General features: G+C 46.8%; 1 protein-coding gene across 12 annotated transcripts in view; it reads right to left on the bottom strand.

The window, feature by feature from the left end:
• The window catches only part of ZMYND8 (zinc finger MYND-type containing 8), a 181,627-nt gene that overhangs the window by 144,534 nt on the left and 18,160 nt on the right, over positions 1-18,933 (bottom strand). For 11 of the 12 annotated variants that reach the window (XR_013263630.1, XM_077460590.1, XM_077460589.1 and 8 more), the window contains exon 2: positions 18,449-18,698. Coding sequence is in view for 11 of the 12 variants with exons in the window: in XM_077460590.1 (XP_077316716.1) it covers positions 18,449-18,462 (14 nt within the window). In the remaining variant the exon portion in view is untranslated. Of the gene's footprint in view, positions 1-17,638; positions 18,085-18,448; positions 18,699-18,933 lie in introns of those variants that run through there. The other variant, XM_077460591.1, reaches the window with a different exon arrangement.

Here is an 18,933-nt window from a genome sequence, read left to right as displayed (position 1 = left end):
AGTCGAGGTGGTAGCCCCACCAACCGAGCGGACATAGGGCTGCCGATATTAGAGGGCCCCTCACAGGCTCGATTCGCTCGCCACGCTTCGGGCTCGGCCTCGCTGCGCTCGGCTCTTTTATATTCCAACTCTATGTCCACTTGGATGGTGGGGTTAGAACCTGGACTCACGGCGCAGGCGCCGTTCATCTTCGGCTATTTTCGGAATCTGTGTGTGCTGTGTACTGCGCATGCGCAGTACACAGCGGATACTATCCGATGGGGGACACTATATGATAGGACACCGGCACCTGGCTCAGCTTCTCAGCGAGCCACTGAGAGCCTGAGCCGTCCCACCCCCTCCACAGCCCAGCGCTCTAGTGTGTGCGGGGGAGGGGGGGGCGGAGCAGAAAGCAGTGACTGACAGTCAACAGCTCTCTGCTCAGGAAGCCATGAGGACCGAGCGATCGCCGGTGTGAGATCGCTCAGTTCACAGTCCATAGCAAAGGCGATGACAGAGGAAGTTCCCACCACGCTGTTCTGGCAAACTGTCAATCAAAAGAGAAATCAAGCGATTAGACTCCTGGGATCGATGATGCCGATATCCCAGGAGTCCAAGGGAAATCGCCTGATGATGACATTGCCTAGGCGGCCGGGACTGGAGGTGCAGCTGACACATTTAAAATAAAAAAGGTAGTCATACATCCCTTCTAGATTGTAAGCTCTAACGAGCAGGGCCCTCCGATTCCTCCTGTATTGAGATGTATTGTAATTGTACTGCCCTCATGTTATAAACTGTTGGCACTACATAAATCCTGAAGAATAATAATAATAATAAAATAAACAAAAAATAATAATAAAATACTATCCATTTAGGACTGCACTGCGGGTGGGCATGTGACTGAAAGCAACTTGCAATATTAGGTAGAACTCCGCTTTAAGGAAAGGGCTTTGATAAATATATTTAAAACATATTTCTGCTAATAAAAAAAAGGCTTAAAGAACAATTTCAGGCAGAAAGTGAAACAAGTTAGTGATTTGCTAATGCTATGTAACTGTGCTAAAATATGTCAGCTCAACATAATGAGTGCTATATATTTCACTGCAGTCTATATAGATCAGCATTTCTCAACCGGGGCGCCGGGAGGAGTCCTTAGGGGTGCCGCGGCAACAGACCGATCAAAACGATCTTCGGTTAGCTCCTGTGCTACAGGAGGGAGATCGCGCGGTTAACTGCTGCGTACAGATGAGGCAGAGAGCTGTGCCCGCTCCTCCAATCCCCCCTCCCCCCGCTCTCTACTCTTGCCGGTGTTCTGTCAAAAACTGTCCGGTCATCGGATAGTGTCCGCTCCCTACTGCGCAGGCGCAGCGCTTGTACAGGAGACTCCGAAAGTCTCCGAAGAAGAATGGCACCTGCGCACTGAGTCCAGGTGCAAGCCCCACCATCCAAGTGGACATACGGTAGCACATAGTAACCGGGCCCCTCGCGGGTTCGCTTCACTCGGCTATTTTTTACTCTAACTCTACGTCCACTTGGATGGTGGGGCTTGAAACTGGACTCACTGCGCAGGTGCCGTTTATCTTCGGAGATGTTCGGCGTCTCCTTGTCCTCCGTACTGCGCAAGCGCAGTACAGGGCGGACACCATCTGATGGGGGACAGTATTCGACACAACACCGGCAAAAGAGAAAGCTGAGCTGGCCACCTGACAGCATCCTACCAACCAATGACGTCATTGGTCGCTAGGGACTTGCCGGCAAGAGTAGAGGAATAGAAAGCACAACCCACAACTCCTCTTGGCAGCTGTCGCTGCTGTATGGAAGAGGGGTAATTTGGGGGGTAATTGTGCTATGTGGGGGATTTGGGAGCAGGTGGGGAGGCTGTGCTGGGGGGGTTGTGCTGGGAGGGCGATTTGGGTCAGGGGGTCAGGGGGGGGGGGGTGTGTGCCAAGATGGGGATTTGGGTGGAATGTTGTGCTAAGAGGGGGTTTTGGGTGGGGTGAATTTTTTTTTGTGTTAGAAGGGGGGGGGGGGGGGGTTGTGCTAGGAGTGGAATGGCCAAAAAAGCGCATACACTCAGATGCACCTCCTGGTGCAAACAAGTCCTCAGACTTGGGAGCCCCGGGATTGTTTGTGATTCTAAGAGAATTTCAGCAGCTTCACGTCCCAGACCATTTTCCTGCTTTCCCATTGGTCAATAGCTTGCTTTAAAAAAAAAAAAAATCAAAGGCGCAAGGTAAGGAATACGTTAATCCATAAAAAAAAAATAAAAAAAATTCAGTAGTCAACTTGCTATAGGTCACTGGACTGGGATGACCGTACATGCACACATGTCTATGGATAAAGTCTCATCTTTGCCCTCCCTGTGAAACGGTGCATGAGTATAAATACAAAAGCCGAGGTGTGAAGAGTTGAATTACTTCAAAAGAGGACAACAAAGCTGGCTATGGACACTGTGGTTTATGGGAATTCACAGGTCTGGAGGGGGAAGAAAAAATAAAAATAAAACCAACAGGCCAGACAACTAATTACGGTAACAGATATTTTCTCATGGGTTATTCTAGTAGATAAGGGACACATGCCTTCCTCTAGAAGCTAGGAGCCCGGAGTCATTAGGCGTGCTCAGAGATTATGAAGGTGGAGCACATAGCATTTATATAATCCATCATGGTGTCTACTCTTCTGGGCTCACCATGTGACTAACTATGGGTGCCTTGAAAAGGATTTCTTCTATTGTGATAGTGAGAGGCCCCATCACTGAAAATGTAGATGAAAAGGATGCAGGATTCGCATTAAGGGTAATTCGAAGTTCCAGACGATCCTTTCTGAGCAGAGAGAGACGTGTTTTTGGCTTTCTCCGGATTCTATAGTCCCCGACTGGGGCCTGGAGCTTGAAGGTTCCAAAGTCTATTGGGTGGGACGGAACCTTCAATCCTGTGTTCGGTCTTTATTGGGTGCCTGCAGCCTGTGCGACTACATAGGTGTGCAGGGTTGTTATATACTCATGCCTGAGAACAGCTTATAGCTCCCAGTTTGGAGACAGGGGGTCTTAACAAGTAGTCAGAGGAGCCCCAGCTAGAAGACAAGAGACAGGAGGTCTCACCGAGGGGTCAGAGGAGCACCAGCCAGAAGTTGAGAGACATGAGGTCTCACCAAAGGGTCAGAGGAGCTCCAGCCAAGAGTCAAGAGCCAGGAGGTCTCACCAAGGGTTCAGAGGAGCCCCAGCCAGGAGTCAAGAGGCAGGTCTCACTGAGGGGTCAGAGAAGCTCTAGTTGGGAGTCATGAGGTTTCACTAAGGGATCAGAGTCCCAGCCAGGAGTCAAGAGGCAGGACTCACTGAGGGGTCAGAGAAGCTCTAGTTGGGAGTCATGAGGTTTCACTAAGGGGTCAGAGGAGTCCCAGCCAGGAGTCAAGAGACAGGGAGGTCTCACCTAAGGGTCAGAGGAGCTCCAGCCAGGAGTCGAGAGACAGTCTGTCTCACTGAGGGGTCAGAGAAGCTCTAGTTGGGAGTCATGAGACAGGAGGTCTCACTAAGGTGTCAGAGCAGCCACAGCCAGGAGTTGAGAGACATGAGGTCTCACCTAAGGGTCAGAGGAGCTCCAGCCAGGAGCCAAGAGACAGGAGGTCTCACCAAGGGGGTCAGAGGAGCCCCAGCCAGGAGTCAAGAGACATGAGGTCTCACCTAAGGGTCAGAGGAGCTCCAGCCAGGAGTCGAGAGACAGTTGGTCTCACTGAGGGGTCAGAGAAGCTCTAGCTGGAAGTCATGAGGTCTCACCAAGGGGTCAGAGGAGCTCCAGCCAGGAGTCGAGAGACAGTCTGTCTCACTGAGGGGTCAGAGAAGCTCTAGTTGGGAGTCATGAGACAGGAGGTCTCACTAAGGTGTCAGAGCAGCCACAGCCAGGAGTTGAGAGACATGAGGTCTCACCTAAGGGTCAGAGGAGCTCCAGCCAGGAGCCAAGAGACAGGAGGTCTCACCAAGGGGGTCAGAGGAGCCCCAGCCAGGAGTCAAGAGACATGAGGTCTCACCTAAGGGTCAGAGGAGCTCCAGCCAGGAGTCGAGAGACAGTTGGTCTCACTGAGGGGTCAGAGAAGCTCTAGCTGGAAGTCATGAGGTCTCACCAAGGGGTCAGAGGAGCTCCAGCCAGGATTCGAGAGACATGAGGTCTCACCTAAGGGTCAGAGAAGCTCTAGCTGGGAGTCATGAGACAGGAGGTCTTACTAAGGGGTCAGAGGATGCCCAGCCAGGAGTCGAGAGACAGGAGGTCTCACTGAGGGGTCAGAGAAGCTCTAGCTGGGAGTCATGAGACAGGAGGTCTCACTAAGGGTTCAGAAGAGTCCCAGCTAGCAGCCGGGAGACAGGGATTCTTGTAGGCCAGGAGTGGATTGTGCTGCAGGGCACTGCGACTTAACATTAGGAGAGCCAAGTGAACCAGAAGAGCTGGGCAGCAAAGAGGGATATATATAAATATTTTTTTTGTTCAGGAAGTGCTAGTTATTTCTGCAACAATACCAAACACAAAAATGGCTAAACAAATTAGCCTACTGCCAACATTTTTCACTGACAATGCAATACAATTCAAAACTGTTAATGGCAGATTGCCTTTAGTCTGCAAGCAGGGTTCCTCCAGGGGTTGGTAGGGGTTCCTTGAGCAGTGGCTGATGGACCTCCTATTTGTTAGTGCATAATTCTGGGACTAACACCACTTGGCACAGTCGGAGGGGGGGGGGTTGGGGGGTCTGAGATTCTGACCAACACTGTAAGGGAGGATGGTAATTTTTGCTATTAAGCTGGCTGACGTTTTCCTGAGTGCATTTCCAGTATTATTTTAAGTCAACATAAAGATCTGCTAACTTCACTCATTCATTCTATTCCATGGACTGCACACAGGACAACAGTGAACAAGGTTTTCTGAGTGGCTAAGCAGTGAAATGCCCTACTGCATTGGCAAATTCAATTGTGGAATTTTAAAAACGACTTGATGCTTTCCTTAAAATGCCCATATGCCTAAGGAGTGTCCAAAGGCTGGAGTTGGACAGACATGCACGATCAGGGGAACCTCAGGAACCACCATTGCCCCACAATCATGTTGACTTGAGGGTCCTCTGAAACCTACACAATGAGTTCTTTGGTCTAGACCAGAGTCTCCAAAATCAGGCCTACAGCAAGATTATATGTGCCCTGCAGCTAGAGTCAGCCGCCTCTCACAGAGGTCTTCAAGTCCACCTACAATTTTCCAACAACTTCCCCCCTTGTTCCCTGGTCTCTAGCAAATGTTTCCCGGGCTGTTGCTGTCATTGTATTGCTGTTGGTTGATGGGACCGACAGCCTCCTAAAAACCAGTCATGTACTTGCACCAGCTTTTACAGGACAGCATTTCCTCCTCCCTGACCTGCTCCGCCTGCTGCTATAATCACTCTGTCGGACTCTCCAAGCCACGCTCTAAGTGTTTGAGGTAAGGGTGGACTCTAATGCAAGGTAGGGACTCTGATGGGAACTATCACGTAGGGGGGGGGGGAGACTCTCACTGGAATGCTGATGTGGGGAGGGGGGGGGCTCTGATGGGTACTCCAATGTAAGGGTGGAGATGTAAAGGAGGACCCTGATGTAGGGATGGACTTTTATTGGGACTCTTGTGGGGTCCGATACAAGGAGGTCAGAGGAGCCCCAGCTAGGAGTCAAGAGACAGGATTTATATTATTTATTATTATTATTATTACACAGGAGATTATTTTTTTTGTCCCCGTTCATTTGGAAATACTCTGTGTACCAGTGGACCCACATTGAGTATAAGCTTCCGTTGAAGGTAATTCTTAATGGTTGTAAATGCGATCAGCTTGTGGTCTGTAATCTTATATATGTAATTGATCCTGCTAGAAGCTCAACTTGTCTTATTTGTTTACAATTGCAGATTCTAACATGAGGAAGCGGGCGCAGTCCCGCGAAACGTGTCGGAAAAACTATCTGGACTTACCAATGTCTACAAATATTGGCAATATATGCAATTGCACCCTCTCTATCTCCAGTTATTTGTTGTGTGATTTTTTTTTAAAGATTTGTATAATTAAAATGCATATTCTTTTACATCATTTTGGTGTGGTACCTTAAAAATACTACTTAGTTTTTTTCTGTTAGGGATTTATTTTTCATGTCCATTATACAGGATTTATATATTATTATTTTTCCTATATAGGATTATCATAATAATATATAAATCCTGTATAAGAATAATACTAAGTATACAGGATTTATAAATTATTATTATTGTTGTTATTATACAGGATTTATATATTATTATACAGGATTTATATATTATTATTATACAGGATTTATATATTATTATTATACAGGATTTATATACAGTAAAACCTTGGATTGTGAGCAGAATTAATTCAGGAAAAGTGCCTGTAATTCAAAGCACTCGTATATCAAAGAGAATTTCTCCATAAGAAGTAATGGAAACACACTCGTTCCACAACCATTTGTAACCATATTGCTACACTTAGAGGCAAAAAAAATAAAAAATAAAACACAGGTTAATGGCGCACTCCATCTGGGGTTGTGTTTCTGTTAAAAAGTCCTAATCAGGTGACACAAAGAACAAAAAGAGCAGCGCCATCTAAGTGTACTATAACAGTTTTAATGTAAAAAAAAAAAAAAAAAAAAAAAAGTGGAATGACACTCACAATGTTAAAAACAATATCCGGCATTAAGGAGTCTGGTGCTCATCTGCGTAAAGCGGCTGGTGTATAAGTGGCCAGAGGTTCGGAAGCAGAGCATGATCCCCTCCCTTCAGAGACTGGGCCGCAGGGCAGTATTCCAACATGATAACCACCCCAAACACACCTCCAAGACCACCACTGCCTTGCTAAAGAAGCTGAGGGTAAAGGTGATGGACTGGCCAAGCATGTCTCCAGACCTAAACCCTATTCATCATCTGTGGGACATCCTCAGACGGAAGGTGGAGGAGCGCAAGGTCTCCAACATCCACCAGCTCTGTGATGTCATCATGGGGGAGGGGAAGAGGACTCCAGTGGTGACCTGTGAAGCTCTGGTGACCTCCATGCCCAAGAAGGTTAAGGCAGTGCTGGAAGATAATGGTGGCCACACAAAATATTGACACTTTGGGGCCCAATTTGGACATTTTCAGTTAGGGGTGTACTGACTTTTGTTGCCAGCGGTTTAGACATTAATGGCTGTGTGTTGAGTTATTTTGAGGGGACAGGAAATGTACACTGTTATACAAGCTGTACACTCACTACTTTACATTGTAGACAAGTGTCATTTCTTCAGTGTTGTCACATGAAAAGAGAGAAGAAAAAAGATTTACAAACATGTGATGGGTGTACTTACTTTTGTTAGATACTGTGTGTATATATTTTTATTTTTTTATTTTTTATTAATGTTTAACACCTGTATACTAATAATAAATGTTTAAATCCTGTAAAATAATAATAAATATCTATCTATATATATATATATATATATATTATAATTATACAGGATTTATAGATTATATTATTAATATACAGGATTTATATTATTTTTTTCCTATACAGGATTTATAATATTATTATATAGGATTTATATTTTATTATTATTATTCAGTATTTATATTTTATTATTATTATTCAGGATTTATATTTTATTATTATACAGGATTTATATTTTTTATTATTATTATTATACAGGATTTATATTTTTTATTATTATTATACAGGATTTAAATTTATTATTATTATTATTATTATTCAGGATTTATATTATACAGGATTTATATTAATTATTATACAGGATTTATATTTTATTTTTTTCCTATACAGGATTTATATTTTATTATTATTATACAGGATTTAAATTTATTATTATTATTATTATTCAGGATTTATATTATACAGGATTTATATTTTATTTTTTTCCTATACAGGATTTATATTTTATTATTATTATACAGGATTTATATAGCACCAACAGTTTGCTCAGCGCTTTGCAACATGAGGGCAGACATTACAGATACAATACAACTCAATACAGGAGGATTTAGAGGGCCCTGGTCATTAGAGCTTACAATCCAATAGGGAGGGTCAAGCGATACAAAATGCAATTACTGTGGGGGGGTGGGCTGAAGGAGAAAATAAAAGTACAGTTGTTAGGCGGGGGAGGGGGGTGGGTGACAAGGTAGGCCTCTCTGAAGAGATGAGTTTTCAGTGATAGCCTAACAGTGGACAGAGTAGGAGATAGCCGGAACAGATTGAGGTAGGGAGTTCCAGAGGATGGGAGAGACTCGGGGGAAGTCCTGGAGATGATCTGTGATTGGGGACAGGACCCTTGAAGCACAGTTGCATTCTCCGGCATTTGTAAATAAGGTGACCCCCCCCGCCCCCCCCTCCTCCCGCACTACTGAAACATAAAAAAGGACAACCTTGTCCCAGTTTGGGAATCTCCAGCCAAACATCTCCTTCGTGTGAGTCCTCGACAAAGTGAGACGGTTGCCACAATGTCAATGAATTGCGTATTTTATTTAACTTATGAAGAAAACGCACAGCTGTCCACTCGCATGCATTAATAATCATCCCCGCCCCCTTCCCAGCTTCCTGGCAGTGAAACCCACATCCACATGACGGGGACATGAAGAATGTTCCAGAACGCCTTTCTCCAATATCAGCCGTTCAGCAGATCTGGGTTGCAGTGATTGAGGACACTGGATTGGTTTATAAAGAGATGGGATTGAAGGGTTCTCTCCTCTCTCTCTCTCTCTCTCCCCTCTCCTCTCCTCTCCTCTCCTCTCTCTCTCTCCTCTCTCTTCCCTCTCCTCTCCTCTCTGACATCTTGGTGCAATGCAGACATATTTTTCTTTTTTTCTTTCCTCGGACGGTTTGCATGTCGGAGAAAAGGGTTCGGTGACGAGTTTGGCCTGGAAAGCCCCCTGCCCAGGATTCAGTATAGAGGAGTAAAAGACGAAGCTATATAAGGAAAGGGACGATCGTATGTTAGTGTAAAGGAAGATGACAGAGCCCAGCAGGGCCAGATTAACCCCTTTGGGCCCTGAAGCCTTCCATAGCGGGATAGGTCCAGACAAAAGGCCGGTCCCAGCGGCCCGCCGGATCCCAGGAGGTCCTTATCCCTGTAATGGGCCACAAGAACCTAAATGAGAAGATCTCTTCCTCATCTAAAAAGGGGGCCAACAGATTAAAATGACTGGACACCACGGCCGAAAGTGTCTGTAATCCCTTCCATATACCCAATGCAGCGACTGGCCTCAGGGGGTAACAGAGATAAAACAAATCCTCTATACATACATTGTACCTGTTTGTCTGCAGTCTTCTTATACAGCCATTCAAAGCTTGTCTGAGCCCACAGATAAAAAAGGGGGGGGCGGGGAGCTGAAGATAGTTCTCACTGAGCTCTGCAGTGTGTGATTGGAGGGACGGACACCCTCCCCCCCCTCACACAGCACCAGAGGCTGTCAATCACAGTCTGTGTGCTAGAGCTCCCTCTCCTGTCACCTGAGCTGAAGTTACACACCTCAGCACTTAGTGAGAGCTGATTGGAGAGAAGAGATAAGGGACAAGGGACACCCCCTCTTCACACAGCACCAAAGGCTAAGGCTGTCAATCACAGGTTGTGTGCTGGAGCTCCCTCTCCTGTCACCTGAGCTGAAGTTACACACTGCAGCAGTCAGTGAGAGCCGATTGGAGGGAAGGGACACCCCCCCCCCCCCCCCTTCACACAGCACACAGGAACAGAGGCTAAGGGTGTCAATCACAGGCCATGTGCATGAGATCTCTCCCCTGTCACCAGACAGCAATAAAAACTTGACAGGGGTTCTCATGCTTCTCCACTCCAAAACTAGAAATGCACTTCAGTGTAGCCTCATCAGTGTCCATCAGTGTAGCCTCAGTGCCCAGTGTCGCTTATCAGTGCCGCCTCATCAGCGCCCATCAGTGTAACCTCATCAGCGCCCATCAGTGTAACCTCATCAGCGCCCATCAGTGTAACCTCATCAGCGCCCATCAGTGTAACCTCATCAGCGCCCATCAGTGTAACCTCATCAGCGCCCATCAGTGTAACCTCATCAATGCCCATCAGTGTAACCTCATCAGCGCCCATCAGTGTAACCTCATCAGTGTCCATCAGTGTAACCTCATCAGCGCCCATCAGTGTAACCTCATCAGCGCCCATCAGTGTAACCTCATCAGCGCCCATCAGTGTAACCTCATCAGCGCCCATCAGTGTAACCTCATCAGCGCCCATCAGTGTAACCTCATCAGCGCCCATCAGTGTAACCTCATCAGCGCCCATCAGTGTAACCTCATCAGCGCCCATCAGTGTAACCTCATCAGCGCCCATCAGTGTAACCTCATCAGCGCCCATCAGTGTAACCTCATCAGCGCCCATCAGTGTAACCTCATCAGTGTCCATCAGTGTAACCTCATCAGCGCCCATCAGTGTAACCTCATCAGCGCCCATCAGTGTAACCTCATCAGTGTCCATCAGTGTAACCTCATCAGTGTCCATCAGCATTGCTTATTACTGTAGCCTATCAGTGCCCATCAGCGTCGCTTATTAGTGTAGCTTATCAGTGCCACCTCATCAGTGCCGCCTCATCAGTGACCATCAGTGTAGCCTCATCAGTGACCATCAGTGTAACCTCATCAGTGCCCCTCATTAGTGTCCCCTATCAGTGCAGCCTCATCACTGCCGCTTATTAGTGTCCCCTATCAGTGTAGCCTATCAGGGCCCATCAGTGCAGTCTATTAGTGTCCCCTATCAGTGTAGTCTCAACAGTGAAGAAGAAAAATCTAATATTTTAAAAATTTTCTGTCTTTTTCGATTATTTAGATATATAAACTACCACCAAAGAAAGCCCTATCTATCCGTCTCCAAAAAAAATGATACAAAATGTCATATGTGTACAGTGTAGCATGACCGCGCAATTGTCATTCAAAGCGTGAGAGCGCTGAAAGCTGAAAATTGTCCTGGGCAGGAAGGGGGGTGACAGTGCCCGGCACTGAAGTGGTTAATCAATTAAGGCTACATTTAGACGTGCGCCTAACCCACTGCTCCTCTGAAAATAAAAATCGACCTGCATTCAGACAGCTACTCTGGTGGAGGCGACTGACAGGCGGTGAGGAGGTGACGCGAAGCCTCTTCACCGCCTGTTTTAACCTCGTTTTTGCTGAACAAACACAGGGCAATTACGATTGCGGGGCCTTTGGGGCACTTCCCCATTCCCTGGCTGCACGCTAATCATGGTAGAATATATAGCAAAGCATTGTGACCGCGGTATGTAAACACCCCAAGGCCATTGGAGCCTAAAGGTGGGGTGGGGTGGGGGGAGGGGAGGGGGTTTGGGCGCCACAATTTCCAATTTCTTATGTGCATCGATCACATTTGGAATTCATCTTGTACTGGTCTGTCTGCGGATTGGCTGCGGTGGGTTTCTGCATGCAAAGCTGGCCAGAGCGGGATTTCTTTCCCTCAGCCATGCCAGCCAAAGGAAAGAAAATTACACCCCCCACCCCCCCCAAACTAAGAAGCCTCAGTGGAGGATTGTCCACTGCTAGTTTTTATATTCAGGGGGTCACAACACCCATGACTACCTATATACCCACACAGTGAGGCTACTTTCACACTGGGGCAGTGCCAGCGTTAGCAGTAAAGCACTGCTCATTTGGCACCGCTTTTTGGGTGGTAGCTGGGCACTTTTACCCCCCCCCCCCAAGAAGGGGTTAAAAAGGGGCTTAAATGCGCCCAAGATGCGGTGCCTATTCATTCCCCCACCACTCCAAAGATGCTGCTGGCAGGACTTTTTTTCCTGTCTTGCAAGCGCATCGCCCCAGTGCGAAAGCACCCGGGCTCTCACCCTGGGGTGACTTGAGAGGCAGTTTTCAGGAGCCTTACAAACGCTATTTTTAGTGCTAAAATGCCTTAAAACTGCCTCAGTGTAAAAGGGGTCTAAGGCTGGATTCACACCTATGGCAGTTTTAGTACTTTTTGCATTTTGCAGATCTGCACTTCAGTCCATATAACATGGTTTCCTATGGAACACGTTCTGTATTGCAAACCTGCAAAATGCAAAAAGCACTAAAACTGCCAAAGGTGTGAATCCAGGCTAAGGGTTGATTTACTAAAACTTGTGCACACAGAATCCAGTGCAGCTGTGCATAGTAACCAATCAGCTTCTAGCTTATTTAATTAAGCTTAGACAATAAAACCTGGAAGCCGATTGGTCAGTGGTGGCTGGTGCTGAAAATTTTGGGGGGGGGGGGGGGGGGGGGGGACACAAACAAACTGAAAAACTCAAAAAAAAAATAAAACTGGGGGAAAAAAAAAACCCCCATCAAATGCAGCCCCTGTGCCCATCAAATGCAGCCCCCGTGCCCAGTTGTGCATATTAATCAATCAATCAGCATCTAGCTTATTCAATTAAGCTTAGACAATAAAACCTGGAAGACGATTGGTCAGTGGCAGCTGGTGATCAAAATTTTTTTTGGGAGGGGGGGGGGGGGTGGGGGGGGTGCAAACAAACTGGAAAGCTCTGAAAAATACTGAAAAAAAGTAAAAAAAAAAAAAAAAAAAAAATCATCATCAAATGCAGCGCCCGTGCCCATCATATGCAGCCTCACTGTGCCCATCACATGCAGCCTCACTGTGCCCCTATCATCTGCAACCTCACTGTGCCCATCATACGCAGCCTCACTGTGCACCCATCATACGCAGCTTCTGTGACCCCCGCTCGCCGTCTGACCAGCACACACGTACCCCATCCTGGTGGCGGGTCAGGCAGCGGGCGACAGTGGCAAGCTTCTGCGTCCACCATGGTTCTCTGTCCTCCCGTGCCCGTCTTCTTCCGTTCGGCATCCAATCAGGGCGCCTGTGCCTTCAGCCAATCAGGTGACGAGTATTAGATCCGTGCCTCCCGATTGGCTGAGAGGCAGTTCAGTATTAGCAAAGCAAATATTCATTCATTCACACACCTGGGTGGACTGCGAGCGCAATGCTCTGCGCTCGCAGTCACCTTTTTTGAAGCATATTAAAGCCTATGGCTCTAATCAGGCGTGTCAAAACAAAATAAAAAAAATACCCTCACGGCTAGAATGCAGGCGTCCGGCGTCTGAAAACGGGCTGGACGCCGAAAGGAGTGTGGCTACAGCGGCTATGCATGCATCTATCCATTTTACAGAGGGGCCCTTAATGGATGCACCGCCACTGGGATTGGTTACTATGCAATGCTGTACCAGATTCTGTGTGCTCCAGTTTTAGCAAATCCCCCACTCCCCCCCCGTGACTGATAGATTGGCACAGCAGACAGGATGCAGTCACTGTCCAACTGGCAATTTTCCACCAGGCTCAGCCGATTTCTAAATGGACTTTTGTTGAGCCAAGTACTACCCGCTGCACCTGCCGATGCTTCGGAACATGTAAACAAGGCAGATCGCAGTTCTGTCAGTACAGAAGGCATTAATTCTGTGTACCTGCCATTACAAGCACCTCCCCTACAGTAGTAGTAGTAGAGCACTTGATTTAACCCTTTGATCATCCCCTGATGTTAACCCCTTCCCAAGCAGTGTCATGAGTACAGTGACAGTGCATATTGTTAGCACTGATCACTGTGTTAGTATCACTGGTCCCGAAAAAGTGTCAAAGTGTCAGTTAGTGTCCGACTGTCCACCGCAATATCGCAGTCCCACTACAAGTCGCTGATCACCGCCATAACTAGTAAAAAAATAAAAATAAATGACCCATAGTTTGTAGACGCTATAACTTTTGTGCACACCAATCAATATATATGCTTATTGGGATTGTTTTTGTAGGCAACCTGGGGCCCCTCAAGCTGCTGGAGAACTACAAGTCCCATCATGCCTCTGGGAGTAATTGTAACTTGCCAGCCTTGCAATGCCTCGTGGGAAATGTAGTTCCACAACAGCTGCCTACCCCCGTCCTAGATCATAGAGGCGATCCAAGAAGATCTCGTCTCTGTTCACCTCTGTGACCAGCCACGCAAACCATCGGAATGTTTCCGGGGCACGCCGATAAAAGCGGTAAGCCCGAGAAACATACCGGCGAGTGGCGAGGGCAAACCCCTTCCACTGCTTGTGAAAGAGATCCAGCGGCAAATTAACAGCTCGGACTGCTTTCATGAGAAAGACAAACGCCGGCTGAAAAAAAAAAGACATACATTTTTTTTTTGAAAAAACACGAGGTTACGGTTTAGCTTCACCCATAACCTCGGTAAACCAACTGCAAAAGGTGCAACGTATATATCAAGGATATTCAATTAGCGGACTTCCAGCTGTTGCAAAACTACAAGTCCCATGAGGCAATAGCTGGAGGTCCGCTAATTGCATATCCCTGGTCTATAGGCTGAGAATGCAGATATAACCAGCACTGTTCTCAGCAATTTGTGCCATTTAGACTGTCCAGGGGTTGTCCATGTTAAAGGAGAACAACTCAACCAAGAAAAGGCCTCAATAGGTTTCTTACGCAACCAAAAAAAAAAGATCAGGCCAAGGCTACAAGACAAAAGCGAAACACTCTACGGTTTTAAGAGCCAATTCACACCATGTGAGGTGACAAACGTTTTACTGCAATATAAAACATCAGTGCAGGGGGACACACGGGATAAAAGCTGCATTTTATCGCAGCGCACTGGCCTGAATCGCACTGCAATGCCAGACAGCGCATCGTGCCACCCATCACTGCAGTGTATGAAGTGTACGTTTTGTACACTTCACATAAAGTTTGTTCAAAACAACACAAAAATAAAAAATAAAAATAAAAAGGGGGGGGGGGGTGATGCGGCGGTGCGCTGAATCGTGCACCACGCTGCCCCCCACCCCAGAACGCAGAGCGGCTGGGTGGCGCTGAATCGCTCTGACTGCTCTGCTCAACGTGAATTGGCGCCTAAAGTGGTTGTAAAGGCTAAAAGGTTCTCTGCATTAAAGGGGTTGTAAACCCTCGAGGTTTGCATTCTATGCATTAAGGTGAAAAACCTTCTGTCATGCAGCAGCAGCCCCCCCCCCCCCCTTTTACTTACCTGAGCCCTGTAATTCCCGCAACGGGAACGGGCACACCAGCTCCGGCTGCCGTCTTGTGTCCCGATTGGATAGATTGATAGCAGCACAGACATTGGCTCCTGCTGCTGTCAAATAAATCCAATGACACGGGCGCCGGGGGCCGAGTCCTGCTGTCTGTGTCAATGGACGCAGCAGCAGGACTCGGGAGCGAGCCCACATGGGTGTCCACGAAGGAGTTTTCCGACGGGGCACTTGAGAAGAGGGAGGAGCCATCAGCGCCCCTGAGGGACCCCAGAAGAGGAGAATCGGTGGGGGGCCACTCTGTGCAAAACCAACTGCACAGAGGAGGTGAGTATGATATGTTTGTTGTTATTTAAAAAAAAGCCTGGCTCGGGATCGAGCCTGCAGGTGTGTCCTCATAGCATACGGCTTGCTGTGGGGGCACACAAAGGAGAGAAGGAGCCTGCATTCTGTGCAAAACCATTGCATGAAGCAGGTAAGTATAATGTAACAAGTTAAGAAAAAAAAAAAAAAAATGCTTGTTTACAATCACTTTAAAAATATTAATTAAAGTGGAGTTCCACCCAAAAGTGGAACAGGTGAGTGTCTGTTTAGCCCACCCAAGTGCTTTCAATGGGGCTGCCTCCCACAGCAAATCACTGCCGCTCACATTCAATAGAGATTAGCCCTGGGTGCAAGCCTTCTTTGCCCAAGGATGATCATGTGATAGCTGCATGAGCGGCCACGATTAGCTGCGGGAAGCGGCAGCCTTATTGCTTTGAACTAGGCTGTCTCCCGCAGCTAATCACAGCCACTCACATGCGATAGAGATTAGCCCTGGGTGCAAGCCTTCTTTGCCCAAGGCGGATCATGCAATAGCTGCATGAGCAGCCACGATTAGCTGCGGGAGCCGGCAGCCTTCTTATTGCTTTCATTGGAGCTGCTTCCCAGAGCTAATTATGGCCAATCACAGGCGAGAGAACAGCCCTGGGTGCAAGCCTTCTTTGCCCAAGGCTGATCATGTGATAGCTGCATGAGCGACCACGATTAGCTGCAGGAGCCGGCAGCCTTCTTATTGCTTTCAATGGGGCAGCTAATCGAGGGAACACTCGCTGAGGTTCCCTCATCTAATCAGAGTGCATTCGCAGGTGCTGGTTCATAGAGAGCCCCAAAGGCAATACCGGTTAGTAGTTGTCTGCTCTCTACTTGCCTTTATCGGGCAGAGTTTTTGCAGTAGAGGTCCCCTTTAAATGCACGGGGGCATAACATTAGTTTCAGATCAGATACATTGTTTTTGTCCTCATAGTGGACCCTCATATGGGTTTTATTGTGAGACACGCCATAGCCTGGGCCGACAACGTCTAAAGCACTGATTACTCACATGCAAACATCCCGACCTCTCATCTATTGCTAATGGCCACACTTCAACAGAAACCCAGACGAGATACTGCCCTTCCTTACTATCCTTCCTTACTGTTGTGCATTTTAAATAAACAGGAAGCATTTGAGGCAATACTTCTTAGCCAGCAACCTCAGGGAGGAGGCCAGTGGCCTCCATTTTGCACATTCTGTATTTTCAGTCTCACCACCGCTCAGGCCTGTTTTGCTGCAGCATGGACAGGAGAAGAGTATATTGCAGCACGACTGTTTGTATGCTGATTAACACCACCTTCCTAGAAAGGCAAAAAAAAACAATACGATTCCATCCAGATAAAAAAAATAAAAAAAGGAGGATAAATCAGTTGTTTACATATCACAGCTTATATACAATGGGGGCCTCCGTTTACCCCCCAGGGGGAGCCTGTGACAGGCAGTGTGGGGGGGCGGGGGATGGGAGAGGGTTAATGGCATGCCATTAATAGCTCTTATCCGAAAAACTGTTCAATCCAGCTGCAGGGAACACACCACACCATTTACAAAAAAAATTGTCAGCTAAAATTAAACCTTGTACGGCTGATAAAAATCTGGAAGATGTAAAAAAAAAGAAAAAAAAAAAAAGAAAGGGGGCAAACCACATCCTCTCCTATATACTGCAAAGCCTGGAGAGACCGTTTGCAGGTCTGATGTCACCGCACTACAGAAATGAGGTCTCTTTAAGAAAAAAAAAAAAAAAAGAAACACAAAACCTGCAACGAGATCACAAAAGAAAAACAAAAAAACAAAACAAAAATAGAAATAATTAACTTTTTTGCAAAACGACAGGAAGTTGAGTCAAAGTCACAGCAGCAGCTCGACACGCAGATCAATTAGGCAGCAGCACGTATACACAGGGTACACAGGCATTGGGGGGGGGGGGGGGGGACTGCTAATATAAAATAAAATAATAAAGAGAGTAAAAAACAAAAAAGGTCCATCTTCTCCTACAATCCTCAGAACTTACCTGGAAAATGGAACGTGTAAAAAAACAAAAACAAAAAAAACCCCACGATTGTTTAACCCTTTGTGTGCTGAGAGAGAGGCCTACAGCCTTGGATTGCTAAGGGGGATGGTGTTAAGCAACAGTCTACACACACACACAAAAAAGGGGAATATAAAATAAAACACTAAACGTTCCCAAAAAAATAAAATAAAAATACATACATAAATAAAAAGATCACACATGAGAATAAAAAAAAAAAAGAAGAAGAACATGTCATCTACTTACAGTTTGACATCCATACTAGTTGTGTTCGGGGCCACAGTGAAGCATAGATCCCAGCACAGAAAAATAAAAACAAAAAAAAGCAACAACAAAAAATAAAAAAAGAATAACCACCGTCGGCGGCGTTTAGCTAGCAATGTGCCACCTTAAGGGCCAGCAGAGGCTTCCCCCCTCCAGGAAAGTGCAGTCCACAGATGCAAGCTAGGCCCAAAATGTCTGCCAGGCATTGGTGGTGGTGGTGGTGGTGGAGTTCCTGCAGCCGAGGAAGGGAGGAGGGGGGGGGGGGTGTGGGGGTGTGTGTGCGTGTTATTCCTGTGTGTTTGTGTGGCTCTTGTCTTCTAGTGGCAGGGAAGGTAACGTTGCCTGCAGCTGATTTTGCCAGATTCCTCTGCTTGTCTCAATGCCTGGACTGTGTGAGCCTCCATGTTCAATCCCACCAACCCCCCCAGACACACACAGCAAGCAGCATGTGACACAGACAATAATGCAAAAAGATACTCCTTGTGGAAGGGGGAGGCCTTGTGCACAACCCCTCCACACTCCAAAAAAAGAAAGAAGGGGGTAAGGAAAGTAGGAAGGGTGACCTTTTCTGCACCTTAACATTCAGCAGTCAGTGGGGCTAATGTCACCCCAACCATGTGACTCCCCCCTCCTCCCCCCCCTGCTGTTTTTCTTGGGGGAGTTTGGTTCTCTCTTTTTTGTGGTGTGCTAAGTCATGGAGATACAACCTGCAAAAAGCACAAATTTGTATGTCCAGATGGAAAAAAAAATAAAGTTTATATATGTATAACAAAAAAAAGAAGTATGGCTTACCTCTGTGGATGCATTGTTAACACTGTGTTATGTCACTACTTATAAAACATGGAGGACAGTCCTCTCAGTTCTCAGACAGAAAGGGCTTGGCACCCGAAAGCCTTGATGATCAGGCTCCTCCGATGCAAGGCGAGGTCGGATTGGCTGCTGGCTGGGATCCGGATGTCACGCTGGAGGCCATTGGCTGAAGCACTTCCTGAGAGATTAGCTTTGTACAGCACTTAGCAGCAGGCAGGAGCCATCCTGTGCACTGGAAAAAAAAAAAGAGAGAGAGAGAGAGAGAGAGAGAGAGAGAGAGAGAGAGAGAGACAGGCTGAGAGTCAGGCCTTTTACTGCACACATTACAGCTCTGATTTTTATATAAAGGCGATTGAAAAAGTGAATATTATTTACAAATGTTGATCTGCAAAAAACAAAATACAAAACAAAAAAAAACGCTACACAGGATTTTCCTTGTGTCACACAGAAAAACAAGGCGCTGGGGT

The sequence above is a fragment of the Lithobates pipiens genome, unplaced genomic scaffold, assembly GCF_037356315.1.
Source record: "Lithobates pipiens isolate NorthernLeopardFrog02 unplaced genomic scaffold, aLitPip1_a1.2 Scaffold_28, whole genome shotgun sequence".
NCBI classification, from domain to species: Eukaryota; Metazoa; Chordata; class Amphibia; order Anura; family Ranidae; genus Lithobates; species Lithobates pipiens.
Note: the sequence above shows the minus strand (reverse complement) of the source record. Positions and strands in the feature narration are given on the sequence as shown.